This window comes from Mus musculus, chromosome 1 (assembly GCF_000001635.26).
Source record: "Mus musculus strain C57BL/6J chromosome 1, GRCm38.p6 C57BL/6J".
NCBI lineage: Eukaryota > Metazoa > Chordata > Mammalia > Rodentia > Muridae > Mus > Mus musculus.
Genome location: NC_000067.6, coordinates 176,741,157 through 176,763,392, shown reverse-complemented (window position 1 = coordinate 176,763,392; position 22,236 = coordinate 176,741,157). Strand labels below are relative to the sequence as shown.

The window sequence follows — 22,236 nt, the reverse complement described above, 5'->3', positions numbered from 1 at the left end:
GTGGTGAGTATGTAGGTCAGTCTGGATTACAGTATGAGATGCTCAAAAATAATTAATAAATTAATTAACTAAATCATAAATGTGAAACCTAAAGCTTTTTGCCACACTGGAATTCTTCCTGCCCTGTATGGGAAAGAAGTAATTTGCAGTTCTCTAAAAGATAGATGTATAGGTGTATCTCTGATAAGAGGATGTATAGAAAATTGCTAGGAGTACTATCTGTTGCCTTCAGCTCCCACTAGAGCTGAAGTATTCAAGCTATAATTTGTTACCTTTTCAAAATAATAGTCTATTAACAAGGTACTATCCAAGTCATTTTTACTAGGAGTATTTTGAAGAGATCGACCATATTCTTTGTTGAAAACCACTGATGAATATATTTTAAGAAGCCAAACTTATATCTGATGCAATTAAATATCTCCAAATCAGAAACTATAAATTGGCATGCCATACTGATGCAAAATGTAAGAAATTATATATGGTTATTTTTTTACCTTCAAATGAGTTAGATTTTTCTAGTTATATAAAAATAACAAAATGAACCAGTAAATTTGAAGTGAACCATTTTGTAAAAGTCACACATGAGCCACTTCAGCAGCTAGTGTTGCTTTCCTTATAAATCAGGGTAAAGTGACAGAACACAGGTATACCTTCTTTGTCATGCTTAATCCACTCTGTTGTTTAGGAAGGTGAAGCAAAGAAACTGTACTCCCATCTATACCCTGGTTTCCATGTACTATTAAAGGTCTTATTTATCTTAAAGTTAGTAACGTGCAGCCTGTACGTAAAGCAAAGATAATTCTAACCAAATTCTTGGGGGAAAAAAACTTGTCTTTAAATTAAGCCATAAAGCCATCTAGTGGTAAAATTTTCACATTTCACTTATCAGATCACTTTATGACCATCAGTTTCTTTTTTCTGTGTCTTGGTGTAGCAGGCATGCCCAACCTACAGCCTTTGCACTATATATGTGCCAATATAGCTATGAATACACTCATATGCAAATGAGAGTCATGTGTCAGTGTGAAAAGAGTTGGCACCACTGAAAGTGGTATTCTCTTATAAAAAGTGGAGGTCCTAAAGGTTATTTCTACAGATTACTAGTTCAATGATATATGTTTTTATTGTAATAAACAAGTTCAAACTGAATAGTAAAACGAAATGTTAAATGTGATTCACTATAGCTTTTTTTTTTCATCTGTTTGCAAGGTCTAATATCCAAGTCCCTTCATGTGCCAGAAAGTAACTAACACTGAGGTCTTGCCTGATGGGAAAATAAATTGGCATGGCTATTGTCTCTGTGCTGAGCTTTTCAAAGTGCTGACCATTGATAGTCACTAAAGTTGATCTGTGTGAGTAGGTCAAGAACCTGCATTTCAGACAAATTACTATACTCTGTTTGAAAATCATACAGTGAAATTTGTTTGGAACCATAGGAAATTATAGGTATAAATGCAAGTTATATATGTAAATAACCATTTTAGTGAAAAAACAAATAAAAAGAGGCATGTGTTTCTGCTCTCTAACGTGCTTCTCCAAAATGGAAACAAGAAACAAGCTGAGAGTGTGCTCGAGTATTTTCTTGACTCGTTCCATGATTTTAATGTTTAATGTCAAGTCCTTTAAACAAATCTAATGTAGTATTTTGAATATTTAGTTTCATCAGCTGGAATATTTGCTAACTATTAAGGATAGTCACATCTACAGCTGCTGGCTTCATGTCCAGTCCAGCTGGAAGTCACCCTGTCATTACACAAGTTTCCCTTGTTTCTGAAATTGCCAGCTGAGGGTAATTTAGAATTTTTTTTTATTTGCTTTTGATGCTGTTGATATTCACACACTAATCTGGTGCCCACATTTATTTTCATTTTGAAACAAATTTTTCCTTCTAGGTATTTGGAGTAGATGACAATCAGGATTATAATAGGCCTATTATCAATGAAAAGCATAAAGGTCTCATAAAAGACTGGGCTCTCAACTCTGCTGCAGTAGTAATGGAAGAAAGAAAGCCATTGAGTACACCTGGGTTTCATAACTCAGAGGTATGCAATTCTTTTTATAGCATAAAATACAAGTTTTCATCATTTGGAAGTTATTTTAAGTATATATATCTCCCCTTGTGAAATGCTTAAAAAACTAAATTTGGACTTTTTTATAATTTTGAATGAAAATGTAAAGCAATTCTAGTTTTCATTGTCCTTTCAGTGTTAGTGAGTGAAATAATTACAAATCAGCAAACACGTAATAAGCTCCATATTCCACTTTGTAAGTAGCACAATGAGACAAAACAAGAAATATACCCTGCTTATATTCTGTGGGGGTTATGTGTTTGCAATTAGAAGACTGAGCAGGAAACATGAGAGGGATACACTTGATCGCTGCAGTAACAACCAGTGTGGTATCCTGGATGTAAGGAGAGTCATGTAAGAACAACTGATCACTGATGTAAGAGCCAGTGTGGTACCCTGGATGTAAGGAGAGTGATGTAACTGAGGACAGTTTGACCACATAACTATGACATCAGAATTCCATTCCAGTCTATGTAGCAAAAGGGAATATACTTGCATAACACCTATGTTACTGGTTCAGATAACAGGCAGTGACTTCTAGTGGAAGCAGCCTTCAAGCTGTTTTAAAAATAAGGAAAATGCAGTGCAAATTAACTTGGCTGCTATCTTAAATCTTGTCATTTGTAAGGCCAGAAACCTTAAATGACTTTGATTTTTTTTTTTAAGTTTGAGGTGAGCACTGTGTGTGCATGTGCGTGTGTGCATTCACGCGTGTATGTTGCACATGCATGTGGGAGCCAGAGGAGCACATGCATGTTTTCCTCTATTACTGTCTGCCTTATTCCTTTAGGACAAGGACTTTGACTGGGCTGCCCAGCTGCTTGCCTTTACTGTTGCTGCTGATGTCACAAGCACACACAGTCATGATCAGCTTTTTATGTGGGTGCTGGGAATTTGAACTCAGGTTGTCGGGTGCTCTTAATCACTGAGCCATCTCTCCAGCCTTTTTCTTAATTCATCACTTTACTCTTTAGATTAATTTTCTCTAAGGAGTAAGTGAGTGATGAATAAATATAAAATGTAAATAAAAGAAAATCCAAGTTACATAACATTACTATTTCATTTATATTCCTACAAATATGTTTTTAGGGACAGATAAATAGATCTGTATGCTCAATAGTGTTAAAATTGTTACCCTGCGGTTTGCTATTTTCTGAAAATTGTTAGAACAATTACAGGCTTTTAGTGTTCTTTATTTCTCTTAAACTTAGGGAAGTTTTATTCTAATTTCTGTTTAATTTACTCACTGAAAACAGATGATATTAGTAATGATATCAGGCAGTGTGTTGGTATTTTGATAAATCCAGGGAAAGGTTTTTGTAAATTACTTTAGATTCCCTCGTCTCTCTTCCTCCATCTATGCCAGGTAAAATTCATATAGTTCCAGTAAGTTACTGTCTTTGTAGCCATCGTGTAACAGGCCATTAGAACAAAGCACAACATGCCATAAGTATATAATAGTGAAGCCGCTCTGTTGTGGATGCTCTTTGCACAGTGCAGGATCATCTGGTACTGTCTTTGGTGCTCAAGAGTTATAGATGGGGATTGTAAGACCTTGGAAGGGAGTCCAAGAAGTCTGCTAACTTTGGTGTCCAGTTTGTCTATATACATCTTTCTCTACATTTATTTCAATCTATTCTTGATACCATACAATATATTGTCTACATGAATCATTACTTTATCAGTATCTAGCATCAGTTTGCTCATAATTAACACAGTAACTTTTTAAAAAAAGGTATATTTAAATAGCTCAAAATGAACTTTTGTAGTTTTATATTTTTAGTGTGAATGGCTGCCTGAGTTAAGGTTTGGGTGAGAGGTGTCTTTGTTCTTTACAGTACTAGGGATTGAACCTGCCTTGTACTTGCTAAGTGAGTCTCTACCACAGAACTATATATCCCCACGCTCCCTTTCTGTACGTCACTAGGTTTCACAGGCTGATCCCACCTCTGATTTCAGCTTGAGATAGATAACTTTTATATTACCCTCAGCCTACAAATGCTAGGGTATGTCCATGAGTTAAGGGATACACACTTCACTAGAAGGGTTCAAAGACAGATAAAAACATAGATGGGTCTGGGTACAGACTGGGTATAGCAAATTTCATAGTGTGTTATTTTCAGCTTAAATATCATAGAAATACCAGGCTTTGGTTTCCTTTTTTTAAGATTTATTTATTTTTGTTTATATGAGGACACTGCAGCTGTCTTCAGAGACACCAGGAGAGAGCATCAGATCCCATTACAGATGGTTGTGAGCCACCATGTGGTTGTTGGGAATTGAACTTGGGACCTCTGGAAGAGTAGTCAGTGCTCTTAACTGCTGAGCCATCTCTCCAGCCCAGGCTTTGGTTTCTTGAAATCTATTAAAATATAACCTAGTATATTTGATAAGTCTTGAAACCCTGAAGCCAGTCTGATTTCTTAGAAAGTATAGGACTAACAGGTAACTTTAATTAATAACCCTTTAGATTCTCTTCCTTTTAATGGAATAAAACCAATTGCACTGGGCTAGCTGCAAAGCTGTGATTTGTGTCTGTCCTCCTCTGGCAACAGAATAACTGTTGTACCTAGTACCATGTTAGTGTATAAGAAGCACAGGAGATTGTATACTCCGTTCATAATAAGAATACATTGTGGTTGAACGGAACAGCTAGAGAGCCTTGATTGAAGAATCAATGCATCATAACAAGCTGAGCTTGAGACATGGCTTCTGTGTCACATGCTGTGACTGAATGAAGTTCTCGCTCATGAAAATGAGCATTGGCAGGGTTGTTGCATTCTCTCTCTCTGTTTTTCTCCTTTAGGAAGCCATATCTTCATCTGGAAGCAAACGTTGGGTTTCACAATGGGCTAGTTTGGCTGCTAATCATACAAGGCATGATCCAGAAGAAAGGTTAATGGAATTGTCTGCAACTGTAGAAAACGGTAATTTCTCTCTCCTCCTCCATGTTTACCTCTTTTCTCTCCCCTCCCTCCCTCCCTCCCTCCCTTCCTCCCTCCCTCTTTTAGTGGACCATGTGTATTTAAAAACAAAACAAGCTAAACTTAATACAGTTAGAAGTAAATTAAGCTTAAATGAAGTAAACTGAGGACTAGTGTATATATTATACAAGATGCTATGCTATGCCACCTAACCCCAAGTCCTTTTTCCTTAAAAACTTTGGTGTAGTTCATAAATTGAACCTTCCAAAGACAAAAGGATAACTACTAAGATTTAGTATTTCATTTTCAGACACTCTGCTTTTTTATTGTAAATTTTTGCTGTTCAAGTACAATTTTAAAACTTCAAAAAATTAACCCTTCTTGATATGCCAATCTGTTAGAAAAATATGTAATTACCATTATAGTGTAATCATAAAGATAAGGTAATAATTTGCACATGATTCATATATGTATGAATTTATATTATAAATTAAGGTGTCAAATATTGATTTAATTATTTTCTATTTCATTTTTTAGTAATAATGTTACCTTGTACTACATAAGTATATAGTATTCTAAATTATCAGTTTACACTTAAAAAGCTTTACAGTTAATTTTACACATTAAAATGCAAAACAAAGACTCACATATGATCCCTTCATTTTTAAATTCTTTCAAATATGATCAAATTTTTTTGTCTCTGTCTTATCACCTCAAAAGTATTCACTTTTGCATTGGGATCTACTAAATTGAAAAAAAGAAAGAAGTCATTTATTTTAATAAGCTGCCTTACTTAATATACCAGAAAATTATGGTTTAACAGTCCCTTGGTTATAAAATTATGACAAGTCCTGTCACTTTTTACTATTTTCATATTTTCTATTGATACGGATTGTCTTAGGGTTGTCCTGCTGTGAAGAGACACCATGACCAATACAACACTTACAAGGACAACATTTAACTGGGGCTGGCTTACAGGTTCAGAGGTTCAGTTCATTATCATCAAGGTGGGAACATGGCAGCATCCAGGCAGGCATGGTGCAGAAGGAGCTGGGAGCTTTACATCTTCATCTGAAGGCTGCAAGGAGAATACTTGCTTCCAGGCAGCTAGGATAAGGGTGTTAAAGCCCACCCCACAGTGACACACCTACTCCAACAAGGCCACACCTCCTAATAGTGCCACTCCCTGGCCCAAGCATATACAAAATATTACATGGAATTTTTTTTTAATGCCTTGCTAAAAGCTAAGATATTTTGCCCTTTTTTCTTTTCTTTTTTTAGGAAGTACAAATTTTTCACAGAAGGCATTCATTTTATACTGAGGATATTTTTAAACTTATGCTGTAACTAGTAGACATTCCTTTTATATGTGTCCTTTTGCTCTCATGAATTTCTGCTTTGATATTTTTATTTTAGAGACAGATACTGGTGACGCTGGTGTTTCCCTAAGAAGTACTAGTTGTACAACTTCCTTGGCTAGTCAGGGAGAGAGGAAGAGGCGAACTCTTCCCCAGCTCCCAAATGAAGAGAAGCTACTCGAGAGCTCCAGAGCGAAGGTCGTTCCACAGAGGTCAGAGATAGGAGAAAAGCAAGACACGGAACTGCAGGAAAAAGAAGCCCAGGTATACCAAAGCGAGAAGCACGATGCAGACCGAGGCCTGAGTAAAATGAGCAGGGCAGTCAATGGTGAGAGTCCTAAAACTGGTGGAGATGGTAAAGCCCTCCTTCACTCAGGAAGCTCATCTAGCAAGGAGAAGAGTGAGACGGAAAAGGAAACTTCTTTGGTAAAACAAACATTGGCTAAAATGCAGCAGCAAGAGCAAAAGGAGCAGGCCCAGTGGACTCCTACTAAGTTTCCTTCAAAAAATGCTTTAGGCCATATAGATAAATGTAGGGAGGAATCTTCTAAGCAAGAGTCCCAACTCTTAGAAAAAGTTTCAGGACATTCTACGAGCAAAGGAGACAGAGTAATACAAAATGAAAGCAAGAGAAGAAAAGCTGAGGAAATTCCAAAATGCCAGGCCTCAAAAGGAGACAAGAAAGAGTCTTCCAAATCGTTAGTGCGCCAAGGGAGTTTCACCATAGACAAGCCCAGTTCCAACATCCCCATAGAACTTATCCCCCATATCAATAAGCAGAATTCATCTGTACCCACTGCCTTAGCACTGACGTCTGCAAGTAGACTCCGAGAAAGGAGTGACTCTTTGGATACTGATTCTAGCATGGACACAACCTTGATTCTAAAAGACACAGAAGCAGTGATGGCTTTTCTAGAAGCTAAACTGCGAGAAGATAATAATAAAACTGATGAAGGCCCAGATACTCCCAGTTACAATAGAGACAATTCAATTTCCCCAGAGTCTGATGTAGACACAGCCAGTACAATTAGTCTGGTTACTGGAGAGACAGAAAGAAAGTCCACGCAAAAGCGGAAGAGTTTCACTAGTCTCTATAAAGACAGGTGTTCCACGAGTTCCCCATCCAAAGATGTTACTAAGTCAGGCAGTAGGGAGAAAATTGAAAAGAAAGCAAAAAGCCGCTCTGCAGATATAGGTGCAAGAGCAGATGGTCGCAAATTTGTGCAGTCCAGTGGAAGAATCCGGCAGCCTTCCATAGACTTAACAGACGATGACCAGACCTCTAGTGTGCCTCATTCTGCTATTTCTGACATTATGTCATCTGACCAGGAAACATACTCCTGCAAATCTCATGGACGGACTCCACTTACCTCAGCCGATGAACACAACATACATTCCAAACTGGAGGGAGGCAAAGCAACAAAGTCTAAGACTTCTCCTGTTGCCTCTGGTTCAACAAGCAAATCCACTACTCTCCCAAGGCCACGGCCCACCCGGACTTCCCTCCTGCGAAGAGCCCGGCTTGGTGAAGCTTCTGACAGTGAACTTGCTGATGCTGACAAAGCATCTGTTGCTTCTGAAGTGTCCACTACAAGTTCCACATCAAAACCACCCACAGGAAGGCGAACCATCTCTAGGATTGATTTATTGGCTCAGCCTCGAAGAACAAGACTTGGCTCATTATCTGCCCGTAGTGACTCTGAAGCAACAATTTCAAGAAGCAGCGCATCTGCACGCACCGCAGAAGCTGTCATTAGGAGCGGAGCCAGGCTAGTGCCATCAGATAAACTTTCTCCTAGAACTCGAGCTAACAGTATCTCTCGGCTCTCCGACTCCAAGGTCAAGAGCATGAGCTCCACTCACGGCTCTCCTTCAGGTAATTGGTTCTAGATTTTTAATAACAGCAGTATGTTTTCTGTATTGGCTTTTTATATTTAAGAATTATATTTCTAGCTGTCTTAGAAAAATAATTCAAGAATAAGGTTAAAATTAGTGAGTTACTATCTCCTCCATTAAAATGTAAAATTCCAAATAAAGTCTTAGACAAAGTAGTGATTTCAAAATAAGATATTAACTAAACACATTTAGGAGGTTTTTTTTTAATTTGATAGAATTATATTAGGAATTACTATTTTAAAAATAATGTTATGCTCCTAAAACCAGGTGTTTCAGATTTCTTATGAACCTGAAGAGAAATAATATACCTTTTTCCATCCTTTTGGAAATAAATATCTGATTAAAAACTGTTTCATATACTTACACATTTATAGTTGGAGCTGTTGAAAATTAACTTCATTTATTTCAGTGGAAGATCGTGGATTCATGGGGCAATCACTAAACATGTGTGGGTCAAATTAAACTGGAAAGTTAATTGTGAACATTATCTTGTACTCTTAGCGTTTAACTGGAGTGATTATCTGTCACTACAATCACTACTCATTATCTCTAAGCGCTGAAGTGCTATTGACTTACTTGTCTGCACTTCGTATTTAAGCTGAAGCCATGGAGACTGTGTGGCTACAGCTGTGAGGCAGCTAGCTATTTGTGTGTATCCTCCAAGCGTGCTCTTATTACCTCACAATCAGCTGCACGTGTGGGTGTGGCTGCAAAGGCCAGTAAGGGTAGACCAGCTGTTCCCAGACTTAAAAGTTTATGATTCTTTACCAACAAGCTAAGTGAGCCCTAAGTCTTGAGTTAAAAGTAGAGGAACATTGGTGTGTAATCTTGATTTTACTTTTGCTTAATTTATAATACATCCTTCACGACTCAACACCAAGCCAATCGTGCGTTGTAACTGTGTTTCCTCCTTCCCCACTTTCTGTCCTCCTTTCACTGCTGCTCTTGTCTGCTCCTGTTCTGTCCTGTCGCTGCTGCTCAGTGACTGTGTTGATGACAGTCAGAGCCTATGGTAGGACCAAATGCAGACTGAAGCTTAATGGAGGATAAATGATGCTTTCTTTGTTATTCTGGCCTGTTTCCACACATCAGTCTTTGATTATTAATCAGTTGATTACCAGGTATTGTTATTCAATTATCTCTTACGGCTCTTACGGCTCTACCTTCTTAGTTCAATCCCTTTGTGCTGCTGCATTCTGAGCTGTGTTCCCCGATTTCTTCTGCAACAGCGCTTGTTCTGCCATCTTACCTCCATTTAACACATTAAGATATGTTTCCTTCCGTCCTAACATGAGCTGTGATGTAAGTTATATTTTACAAAGAGCATAATGTCGCTTCTTCTCTGATCATTGACTAGCTCTTACCACATGATTAGTCTGATTTTATTCCTTACTCTTTAGCATGAAGTGGCTTATTTAAAATGTGGTCCAAATAGAACCACTTGGCAAGTCTAAAAAACAAATATAAGATTTCATATCATATACAGGTAGTGATTTTTATTTCTGCTTTGAATACAGATCTTGGTACTCCTCTGTATCTAAACAAATAATAAATCCTTGAATTTCTTAATGAAAGTCCCTAGAGAAAATTGAGTTAAATGTTACTTTTATTCTTTATACTTAGTAGTTGGATATTACATAATTACAGTTACAGAATTTAAGATCTAGAAAGGATATTTAGAGAACTGGTACCAGGAGATGAAATAACCTGCCCTGATCAAATCTTAGGGCAGAATGAGAATCCAGGGTCTTTTACTAGCTGTTGCTACTCTGTTAAGAAATGTTACTGTATCCTAGGTTCCATAAGACACTAGTATCTGTTATGTTATTACTAGAAATATATACAAGGTAGATGTGACATAATTTTGGTGGTGATCACTAAAGCATCGAAAGGCTATTTTATCCAGTCCAGTGAAGAATGTACTAAATAGTTGTTACATGGTATGATTACTAGAAAATTTGATTGATTTTTAACAATTGAATGTCTTCGATGCTATAACATTTTTATTTAAGATAACTGTATTATCTTGAGTGAGAATGAAAAGAAAAGAAAAAAGAAAAGAGGGCTTTAATAAACATAGAATCATACTGGCCAGGGTTTCTATTCTCCATGTAACATTAAAAGACCTTGGAGTTATCTACCACCTGTGATACTGGCCATATTGACATATGTAAAAAGTATTCTGTAGTATTTTGGACTAAGTCATTAATTTTTTTTCCTTTCATTTAATGTGTTAAGCATTGATGACTCAGAATGTCTAGTAACATTGGTAGCAGTTCTTTTATGCAATTTGCTTCCAAGGGTTTAATGACTTTGTTTTACCCATATTCTTTTGTTAATTAAAATCAAGGACCCTAAGTTATCAAAATAAGAATATGGGTTGCTTAAACAAGGGGACTTGAGTAAGTTCCAGGCCAGCCTGGCTACTTACTGTGTCTCAGGCTTGGACTGTATAGCAAGATCCTGTTTTACACTAGCTAGTTAATGAAGTAGCTGGTGTTCATTGTTTTAAGTACATAGTTTAGAAAGTGTTGTTAAAATTTTTAAGGTTTTATTTCTTAAATATTTTCCTTATTCTAAATCTCAAAATTCAAACTGGAAATTAAACAGTGGGCATTTACAGCTTGTGTTAATTTTTCTTTTACATGAATGGTGAAAATAGAAAGCTTTCCCAGAGAAATGTTTCTCCCTGAATAATCTTATTGCTAAGTGCTTATAAATATACACAACAAAACTTGTTTGTACTTTAATTCCTCTCTTAAGTCCTATGATATATAATGAAAATGTGTATTTTTCTGATCTTTTTTTTTTTTTTTGCTAAATTGGTAGTTGTATTTTAAGATCGACATAGTTTTGTTACGTTAAAAAGAAATAGTCACAGTTAATCATTAATAAGTCCTTTTTTATTCTAGACATAATAAATAATAGTATGTTTCTAGTAAAAATACTATTTTATACCTTCAGTAAAATAGAAATATTGTATATTTTATAACTAAAGTAAATTTTATTTTGGGTAAAATAGATAGTCTATTATCTATTGTCAAATTAAAGTTTTATATAGTTTCATTTCTAAAAAATATAAAAATACATATATGGATTGTAAGACATGATTCTGTGTGCTGTGTTAAAATAATTTATAATGTTATAAACAAATATGTTTCTTATGGCCTACAAGATTAAAATAATCTTGAAAGTTACTTTCATTTTAATATGTATTGATAACTAGTGCTTCACCAAAGAACAAATTAGACATTGATATTTTAAAAGTCCCCAGTATGGATTTTCAATTTAGTGATCTATTAAGTGCCTTAGTAAGATCAGTCTAATTATATAAATTAAACATATTTTTGTAAATAGAAAATTTAAGAAAGTGAAAGTGATTTTTAAATTTAATCTAGATAGGTAAAAAATCTGAAAACCTTATATGATCTATTTTCCTGTCATTATACTTTCTCCTCCTTTTTTCCTTCTATACGGAACTCCAGGCCCTGGGTTCAGTCAGTCTTCCCTGCTCAATTAAACCTTTCTAGAAACATGCTCATAGGCACACCCAGAGTTGTATAACCATGATGATTTGAAATCCTGTAAAGATAATGATGAAATATTAACTATCACATTCCTCTTCAGAAAAAAGAAAAATATTTATATATGCTTTTTACAGAGACCCATGAGCTTCCTCTGCATATTCCTATCTTCCTGTACCCATTAGTCTAGATCCTAACCCCAGGAGAGCAAATAGTTGTGTGAGTAAGTACAGGCTCTGATTTATACATATTGCCCCTATAGATTCCTCTGCTTTAAGCCATCTTCAGTGGCGATGTGTATAGTTTTATCTAAGAGCCAGCCCACTTCAAGGAAAGTACAGTTTGAAGAAGTATCAGGAAAAGTATGAAATTCTAATGGAGGATGAGGAAATTCTGGGCTTCACTTACCTACTATATGGAGTAGGCCACCCTCGTCATTCAGAACTATTCTTAATCACTTGCTAGCCAGACACATCATCTAAATGCTAGGTACACATTAGTTGTTAAATAACATTTTCTGCCCTTATGGAGTTTACCATGAATTAGACATTAACTTCTCTGTTCTTTTCTTGTTTATATTTTACAAATTACTTGTATGTTTGATTTTGCTATTAACAGTAAAATGTCTACATTAATTTGTCTTCTAATTTTCAATGTGTCAGCAATAACATTTGTAAAATGTCTTTACTAACTGTAAATGAGAAAGTAATTGCCACTTTCCTTAATGACAATCTGAATTCTCTCTTGTGCCTTAAATGTCAGTGATTGTGAGGTTTTGTAGTCTCATGCTTTGTAGAGTTTACACCATTGTCTAGTTTGACCATATGTTTTTGGTGTTAAAGCAGCAAAGAATTGTACTGAAGATGCTTTGTTGTGTTCTTTTACCATGTAAAGAGACTTTTTCCAACCATAGCATAACAGGATGTTGAATGACAGAGGTAATGTTTTTTTTTTCCGCCATAAAGGCATAATTTCTGGACAGGAATTATGCACATATGTATGTTGGGAAAAGAGGGTTTTCTTCATCTCTGTGTTCAAAGTCCATGTGGCATGAGGAAGTCTTTTCCCTTTTTATTTTTGTCTTGTTGGTGTTTTTGCTGTCATTTAAAAAGCATCCATATCTCGACTCAAAAAGTATGTGCAACTGAAAACACCCTTGTTAAGCATTTATGACTAGAGCTTGTTTATCATTAGTGAACTTTTTCATCTGAATGTTTATTCGCTACACTATGAAAAACACGGTCTTTTGATTGTTTTTAATCATTGTTTTTAATTCACCAATGTATAATGTTTCAATCTTTAAGGAACTGTAGACTTAGAATTTTTTGTGAGGTATGTGTGTCAGTTACTGAAAATTGTGCTGTGTGTGAACTCTCGTGGTGATCTTGTAATCATGATTTTTATTTAAAAAGTTTAAATGATAACATAATAACTCTTTTTTTAATAATTAAACAAATTTAGTAAATTCAAGATGGAGGCGCTTTCCTACTGATTATGCTTCCACCTCAGAAGATGAATTTGGATCAAACCGTAATTCCCCTAAACATACTCGTCTACGTACTTCTCCAGCCCTGAAAACCACTCGCATGCAGAGTACTGGATCAGCAATGCCTGCTAGTTCTTCATTCAAGCACCGAATTAAAGAACAGGAAGATTATATCCGAGATTGGACTGCCCATCGAGAAGAGATAGCCAGGTTGGCTTTTATTTATTTTTTATCAGCATTGCTGGTTATTGGGGGCTGGAGAGAAGTGACTCAGCAGTTAAATGCAGAGGAGAAGAAAACCTGGGTTTGGTTCCCAGTACCCACAGAACAGCTCTCACTGTAAATCCAGTCCCTGAGCAGCCAGTGTCTCTTCTGACTCCTCAAGCTCTTGCTGTATATGCTGCCCAGACATACACTCAGGAACACCCACATACATATAAAATAAACCAAATGTTTTTTAAAAATATCAAAAACATTCCAGGTTAATAACAAAAATTTGCTTCTTTATACAAATTATCTAAGAAGTAAAATCCTCAGGTCTAATTAAATGTTTTATTAAAAGAATTACTCTTTATCAGACTTTTGTTTTCATTTAAATTATTTAATGTTCATGCTGTTGATATAGAGCAGAATACATCACAGAATACATTCATTTTGGTTCCCTTCCCACTGTCTAAGATTTCTAGTAGAGATGCCAGGAATTATAACTTTTTAGAGTTACTTAAACTCCATATAGTTAAGATTTGTTTGGTCAGTATACAGATTTTTCTCCTTTTAATCTAATCTAAAGGAGCAATCTTTGTTACAGATAGGCTACTAATGTTACTGGCAACTTTGAGACAGGCATATTTTTACCTTTTTTGTTGTTGTTTGGTTTTTGAGACAATTTTGCTATGAAATCTAAGGTGAATTAGCCATTAATTTGGGATTCTTCTTCTAGGCCTCAAATGTTGTGCTTACAGGTCTGCTCTACCTTGCCTGGCTTTGCTTACATTTTTGTAAATTCATTAAGTGTAGTTCAACTCCTTAGTCATCATGGTTATTATGGATATTAAGTGATTGCTTATTATTACTGTTAAACACATAAAGTAAAACTCACATTATGCATGTGATTAATTAATAACCCTGCAGTACTGTTAAACACATAAAGTAAAACTCACATTATGCATGTGATTAATTAATAACCCTGCAGTTAAACATTTTAGACTCAACAAAAGCCATAGTAGCTAAAAATCTAAGGAGTTTAATTCTAAGATTTTAAAAATTTTTTTATTTTGATTTCTTTGATTTCTTTAAATTAATATACATATAAAATATTTAAATTATTTTAAATAATTTATTTTATTTTAATTTCTAAATTTTTTAAATTTACTCAGAATGCTTATGTTGCCTAAACACTTTTACTATGTTACTTGCTAATTGTTTTTTGCCTTTATATTAAGACATTAGATTTTATTCTTGCAATATTACAAACAATGTATGTACTATTATCCACAATGCTTTGAGAGCAGCATCAACTTTTACCATAATTTGATGTTGTTTTTCTTTGTTCAAGTCTGTGATCAGGTTTTTTTTTTTTTTGGGGGGGGGGGGGGGCGGTTTTCGAGACCGGGTTTCTCTGAAGCCCTGGCTGTCCTGGAACTCACTCTGTAGACCAGGCTGGCCAGAAATCCGCCTGCCTCTGCCTCCCAAGTGCTGGGATTAAAGGCGTGCGCCACCACGCCCGGCTAATGATCAGGTTTTTAATGAGAAACTTACTATAGTTTTTAAGGTAGTTGCTCTATATCTTAGTTTGGATTTTATTGCTGTGAGAGACATCATGACCAAGGCAACTCTTATAAAGGACAGCATTTAATTGGGCTGGCTTACAGGTTCATAGATTTAGTCCATTATCATGGTGGGAAACATGGCAGTGTCCAGGCAGGCATGGCACTAGAGAAGGAGCTGAGAGTTCTACGTCTTGTTCCGAAGGCAAACAGGAAAACACTGTCATCCAGGCAGCGAGAAGGGTCTCAAAGACCACTTCCACAGTGATGCAGTTCATCCAACAATGTCACATCTACTTCAAAAAGGCCACACCTCCTAATTGTGCCACTCGCTGGGCCATGCATATTCAACCACCTCAGTCTAATTAGAGAAAAGGAATCTGTGAACCATGTGCTCACATGCACTGGCAGTCAGATAATCTTGACGCGCTCTGTGCTGATCTCTCGTGCCAGCAAGTCTTGCTTTGGTCCTGTCATTGGCCCCTCTTGCTGTACACAGTAAAGGACAAGTGGTACCAAAGACCTAGAAGAACAAGTCTGTCTCCTCAGAACATTGTCCCTCACACAGTGCTATAAACTATTAGGACCAAAATCCTTTTACTTTTGGCAGTCAAACCTTTCATTAATCCAAATAGAGAAGAGTGAGCACAAAATAAGAAGTCCAGAGGGCTCCAGACATTGTTTCCCCATGGTTTTATTTGTTATTCGGATTGGTATTGCTTTTGTCTCTGTTTATTCTATAAGAGACTCTAAACCCAAACCATTCTAGCAATTTTCATCCCTAGCTATCTCTATTTTGTCAGTAGAACTATAGTAATAGCATTCAACCTTTTGGATTTTATTTTTTAAAAGAATATAAGCAAGAGAACAACTGTTGTTGATAATGATGATATTGATGGTTTTTATAAAAATGGGAAAGGAAGAACAAAACTATGGGGAGTGTTGTTCAGTGCTCTAACAGAGTAGTAGTAAGTTGTGGTAATGTGAGAAAAATCTTTTCAAAGGCCTTAAATCTGACTAGATAACTAAAATCATTCTATTTTATGGAATATTTTTGACACCTAAACAAAACTTACTAAGCATTGAAGAATACTTGAAATATTTGTAATTGAGAAATGTAATCTTAAACTTCATTACAAAAAGTGATTTATGCTCTGGTAGATCCATCTTTTCATTTTCCAATGTAGACCTGTTACATTCATAGTTATTAACCTGTATTTAAAAACAAGATTAATCCTGAATATATAACGTATACACAAAATAGAGCATGCTGGTCTTTTAGTTTGTAAAAGAAGGTTTTTCTTACAGATATTCCCAGTACATGTTCCTCAATACAGACAGCATAAGATAAATTTCTTTCTAGTGGGAATTTGATAAGTGTTAGTAGTTTTATAAATACTGTGGTACACAGTACTAGACCTTTGCAAATGACTAAATACTTTCAACATAAAAGGTTATACTAGAAGATTATATAATTCACATTGGAATCACATGGAACTTAGCAGTATTATAGTGTTTTAAATTCATTATTATATATATGCACTGTATCATTTAATTACACTTTAAGAAGAGAATTTCAGTTAGCAGGATATTAAGAGAAAACAACCAGTTCATTATATTAAAATATTTAAAAGTAAAGCCGATATATCTTCTCTCAGCTGCATGATTTGCAAAGATACTATATTCTTTTTTATGTACACTTCTAGAGTGATACTTTTCATTGTATTTATATTTACTTGAGTTCTTTACATATGGTGTATTAATTCAAGATTTTTAAGTGTTCCTATAGGATAACATAGTTATATTTTAGTGCTGAACATAAGATTCAATTGGAGCTAGAATCATAGTTATATTCACAAAGAAAATACTTAAAAGCCATCATATTACTTGAGATTGTGAACAGACTGAATACTGCTGACTCTAGGTAGTAACCTAAATTATGGTGCTGAAGTCTAACCAAATGGTGCAGAAATAAACTCAGAGTCAGGCCTGGATCCATATCTTTTTTAACTATAAAGTCTGTGTAAATCTGTGGTAGACATAATACTAGTGTTAGCATTAGTGTTTGGCATTGAGATAAGTTACTAATACATGTCAGATTTTAAGAACAGAAAAAATAGTGATAATTGAATTTCTTTAGAACTTAAGTTTTCTATATATCCCAAAAATTTTATGAGAATTTACTTACAAGTAGAGTTTAAGGCCACCACTAAGTTTTTATCACTTCTATAAAATATTTTGCTAAACTGTTGTAGTCAAGAATCCCAACCAGTGAAGATCCATATCTTCAGTGCAAACCCAAATAATTTTATATTGTTCTCATAATAAAAATACTTTATAAGTTTTCTGTGGTTTCTTAGTACTAAAAGTTCTTAGAAAGTGTTTTCTTGAACTAACATACTTGTAAATCTGTAATGTATTTTACATCATACATCTCTACAGATAGATCTTTAATTTATTGAATAAGCTAAGCACATGTGTGAAAATCATAAACTTTCTGATTTTAAGTACATTTTAAAACAGATAATTCATTTTTCTATAAAATCTATGAAGTTCGATCTCAGCTTCTGTCATTTGGGTGGAAGGCCTAGCAGTATGCTGGGTCTTTACATTTGATTTGTACTTTAGATCATTGGGATTGTCTTTCCCTTACAATTTTGTAATGAGGAAAATAGAATTAAATACGGATTGTATATTAGGCTTTGAAATTGGCAAGTAAAATTTTGATACTTGCTAAGGAAGTATTATTTCATAGATCTCCAAATAAGATGAGTTTACTCTTTTGGGGTTTCTTCTTGCAGATTTGAGACAGAAGGAAAATGAGAGAAGGAACAAAGATTGTAGGCTGAGAGGCTAAAAGCAAAGCAGAGCACTGCATGGAAAGAAATGTGTTGGATTATAATCCAGTAGATGGAACCAAGAAAATTAAGTCAGAAACTCTAGTTTAGTAACCACGTAATTTAGACCCATTATCTGGATTGAACAGACGCCTTATTTTATTGGAATATTTCTATAACTCTTTTCTGGTTTTTTATTTTCCTTTCTAATTTTCTTGTAATAAATGTTCAGGGCTCAAGTCTGTGTTTTTGAGTTAGGGTTTCATGTAGTCCAGGCTGGCCTCAAGCTTAAGCCGAGGATACCCTGGAATTCATGATTTTGTTGTATCACTTCTCAAGTGCTTATATTACAGATATGTGCCACCATCCCTGACCAGCTGCTTACAGTTTTAGTAATAGGTTATCATTGAATCAACTTTCAGACAGGACTTGTCTGTGTCAGGATGACATGTTTAATTTTGGTTGGACAAATTAGTTACCATGGCCAAAGTAGGGCAGGGAGGGTGTCTTGGTTGCTGGGCTTCGATACTTTGATAGCTGGACCTTGGTAGTCAGCCTCAGGAGGAGGAAGTAGCCAAATAAAGGACTAGACCTTGGTGGCCAACTTTAGGAATATAATCTAACAGTTTTTAGCAGGGCAAAGGAGTTGGGAAGAAGGACAAGGCCTGCAAGAGTCATGTTTGCCATGCTTGGCCTGGCTATAGTCTTTCAATTTATACCTTATACACATAGCCTGAAGGTAATTTTATACATTTTTAATATGCCTGAGGTTAAATGCAGCCTATAATGTAATATCAGCTAGAGAATTTTCCATTTGTTTTGTTATGTTGATACTTAAAAGTTTTATTTCGAAGCATTTTAGATCCAATAATTTCAGTTTAGGAATATTAAACCTGTATTACATAACACATACCCCAGCTTACTCTCGCTCACATCAGCAATTAAGTTTGAAAAATTGTATGATAATGTGGTATAATTCAAAAGTCTATCAATGTTCTTACTCTATCCTTAGCCTACAAAGTTTACATTGACTTCTAAACTTAATTTTTATCGTTTGTAAAATATGATGATAAACTCACTTAGAGAAGGCATTTGTGAAGATTAGATAAGATGATTAATATAAAAGTTCCTTATAATGGTACTTGAGTTATTCTAAGCTTCAGAAGAGCGAGGGACCCTATCTGTTTATTCATTGCTATCCTCTCAGGATGCTGAGTACCTGGCAAGTAACAGGTGATCAGTAAATATTAACATTGTCCCTACCTTTTTGCACTGGTATAACAAGGTTTCAGTTTCTTACAAGGATTATATGTGTGTACATTAAATCACCTTACACATTGTCAACTCCAAAACTTAACACAACTTTATTTTAAAGTTGGTCAGATTTTTACACAAGTGTACTCCTTGAACATCCTTTAAACTCCCATTTTGGGACTAGAGAGATGGCTGAGGTTAAGAGAATTTGTTTCTCTCACAGAGGACTCAGATTTGGTTCGCAGCTCACCCATGGTGCCTCACAGCCATCCATCAACACCCTCTTCTTACTTCCTTGGGCATCAAGCTCTGCATGGTCTGATACTCCTATGTATCAATCTAAAAGAAATTTATTTTTAGTTTTAAGTCCACATTTTATATAACTTTTAAAAAATGTTTCTTAAATATATTCTATCATTTTAGGTCCTTCTCTATGAAAGAAACCAAATCGAGTCTTATGGCAACAAATATATAATGTGTAAAAATTCTAAGAATTGCAATCTCTTTTAAGATGTATGGGAATATCAATAACAGAATTCTGTTATTTCTTTCTTAAAGATTTTTGTTTTAATGCTAAGAGAAAACTCTTTTCACTTTAATGTGACTACTAACTAGAGGTGACCTGGAGGTGTGACTGGTAGACTAGTGCTTGCCTGGCATGGTATTGTGGCACACACATGCCATCCCAGTACTCAGGAGCAGAGGCAGGAAGATTGCTGAAAGTTTCCAGCTATCCTAGTACATGTAGCAAGACTGTGTCTTAAAAAAAAAAAATCCCTAAACAGTGATTTCATGAGCCCATATGAATGAACACAAAGCTTCATAGACTTGAGTAATAAACTGAGATCTGGTCCTTCTTGTACAGTCATAAACTGGTCTCTGAACTTGTCTAGTGATGTCTATTAACAAATCCACTTAATCCTACTTCAGAAGAGCATTATGGTCCTCAGATGACATCAGATAGAAAATGCTGTGCATAGTGTAAAACAGCGCTTCAGTCCATAAGTTCTTGGTATCATAGAACCCGCTTGGTGAAGCTTAGGAAGATATCTTAGTGTTTCCAATTTCATGAACATGAGTAAGTACTTAGAATTACAAACAATTTCAGTAATGCTGAAATACAGTTATCAGAATATTTTGCAATGTAGTAGCTGTTGATTCTTTTATTAACAATTTAGTAAATGTCATTAGTTTGGGTAGCTGTGTATGTTTGAAACAGTAGTCCCTGTAGATGACTGTAAGCAACTATCATGCGATTTCTGTTGGTAACAAAGACCTAGCCTTGTTAATTTCACTGTAGTGTGTTGCTGCTTATAGTTATAATTGAAACACTAAGCATCAGTTCAGTTAGTGAAAATGTTTTTGTTTCTTGTTATCCAGGTTCAGATACTTTCTGAATTCTGTCATTGCCAAATTCATAATGTAATTTTTAAAGTTATTATCTTATAGATTATTTGGAACTTAATTCATATATTTTTTGTATCAGAATAGTAAAGAGCTTTCCGAAGAGTCTTAAGTTTGGGATGTCAGTCTGCAATTAGAGTTACAAGTTACATGACTGCCAAAATTGATTGTTTCTAGAACTGTTAACTTAAAGGAAATTACATTTCTTTTCTATAATTATTGCCAGGATCAGCCAAGATCTTGCTCTCATTGCTCGGGAGATCAACGACGTAGCAGGAGAAATAGATTCAGTGACTTCCTCAGGCACGGCCCCGAGTACCACAGTAAGCACTGCAGCCACCACCCCTGGCTCTGCCATAGACACTAGAGAAGAGGTAGGAGATCTTCATGGAGAAATGCATAAGGTTCTTTCTTTTCTTAATTTCTTTTGCTTTTAGCTTTTTGCTTGGTTTATTTCAATCATGTCCACCCTCCCTGTCTGCATGCAGCTCTGCATTTTCCAACTTTGCTTAACAAATTTATTTTTTGTAACAATTAGTGAAGACTAAAAGGCTAATATTTGGTCTACTATTAACATAAAAATGGGAAGCTATTTAGCTATAAGCACTTTGCCTATTGATTACTGATCTTACTTGAAATGTGAATATAGAAGTAAACCGAAGTTCAACAAATTACTCTATAAGGTTTCAATGAAGTTTGACAGTAAAAAGAAATGGTCTCTACTAGTTAATAGCAAAGAAGGAGACAATTTCTAAACTTTTTAAAATAGGAATTTCATTGACAGATATCTACCATATTGTTTTTAAAAACGGAAATGTCTATTATACAAATACTATTACTCATATATACACATAAATACTCAAATAATCTTATAAACTCTGGAATATAAATTCGCATGTATAGAGTGTTGATCACCTAAAACCATGGCTTCCAACAGTACAGTTCCATGAGACGCCACTTGCATAACATTGTTCCACACAGTACATTTAACTTAAAGTTAATGATACAGTGGTCTTTCCTTTTCTATGGAGATTAATTCTAAGACACACATCAAAACCTGAGAATATCCCAGTGTCTTAGATTAAAAGGTATAGAGTTTACATGTAGGCTGTAGGCATCCTTCCCCTGTACACTCATCTCTGGATACTTAGAATACCTTCTAATAGCATGAAAGTGCTTGGGCTATATTACTTACAGAACTGTGACAAGCGAGAGGTCCATATATGGAATTTACCATTTATGTATCTTGTTAAGAAATTACCTCTAGTAAACACACAGCATTTTAAAAATATTTTCAGTACTTAGTTGAGTCCTCAGATGAGAAAGGTTGACCATAGTTCTCTAGCCATGTTGGCTATTTTTATCTTGAGTGAAAGTATAAACCAAAAGTCAGCCTTTTAAAGGAACTAATTTGTCTCTATATGGCCTAAAATCTAGAAATAGATTTGTTTTTTTAAAGGATTGAAAATATAAAAAGAATAGTGATTTTATAACATGAAAATCATTTTAAATTCACATTTCAGTTTTGTTGCAGTATAATCATTCTTGTTTGCCTACCTGTTGTCTGTGGCTGTTTCTGTGTTGCAATGCAGACTTGAGTTCTCAGGCAGACCGTAGGGTTGCAAAGCCAAGAACACTTACTGTCTGCTACTTTATAGAAAAATGCTGCTAGTTCCTCATACTGATAACTCGACTTCTTCAATTTATTAAATTATAAA

At 35.2% G+C, this 22,236-nt stretch overlaps 1 protein-coding gene across 17 annotated transcripts in view; it reads left to right on the top strand.

Annotated features, from left to right (window-relative positions):
• Positions 1-22,236, top strand: part of Cep170 (centrosomal protein 170) — an 84,908-nt gene that overhangs the window by 50,587 nt on the left and 12,085 nt on the right. For 4 of the 17 annotated variants that reach the window (XM_006496937.4, XM_030255566.1, NM_001368873.1 and 1 more), the window contains 5 exons: positions 1,893-2,042; positions 4,876-4,996; positions 6,410-8,227; positions 13,233-13,467; positions 20,745-20,922. In XM_006496937.4, the coding sequence (XP_006497000.1) occupies positions 1,893-2,042; positions 4,876-4,996; positions 6,410-8,227; positions 13,233-13,467; positions 20,745-20,922 (2,502 nt within the window). The remainder of the gene's footprint in view (positions 1-1,892; positions 2,043-4,875; positions 4,997-6,409; positions 8,228-13,232; positions 13,468-20,744; positions 20,923-22,236) is intronic. The other 13 variants (XM_006496945.4, XM_006496939.4, XM_006496940.4 and 10 more) reach the window with 8 other exon arrangements.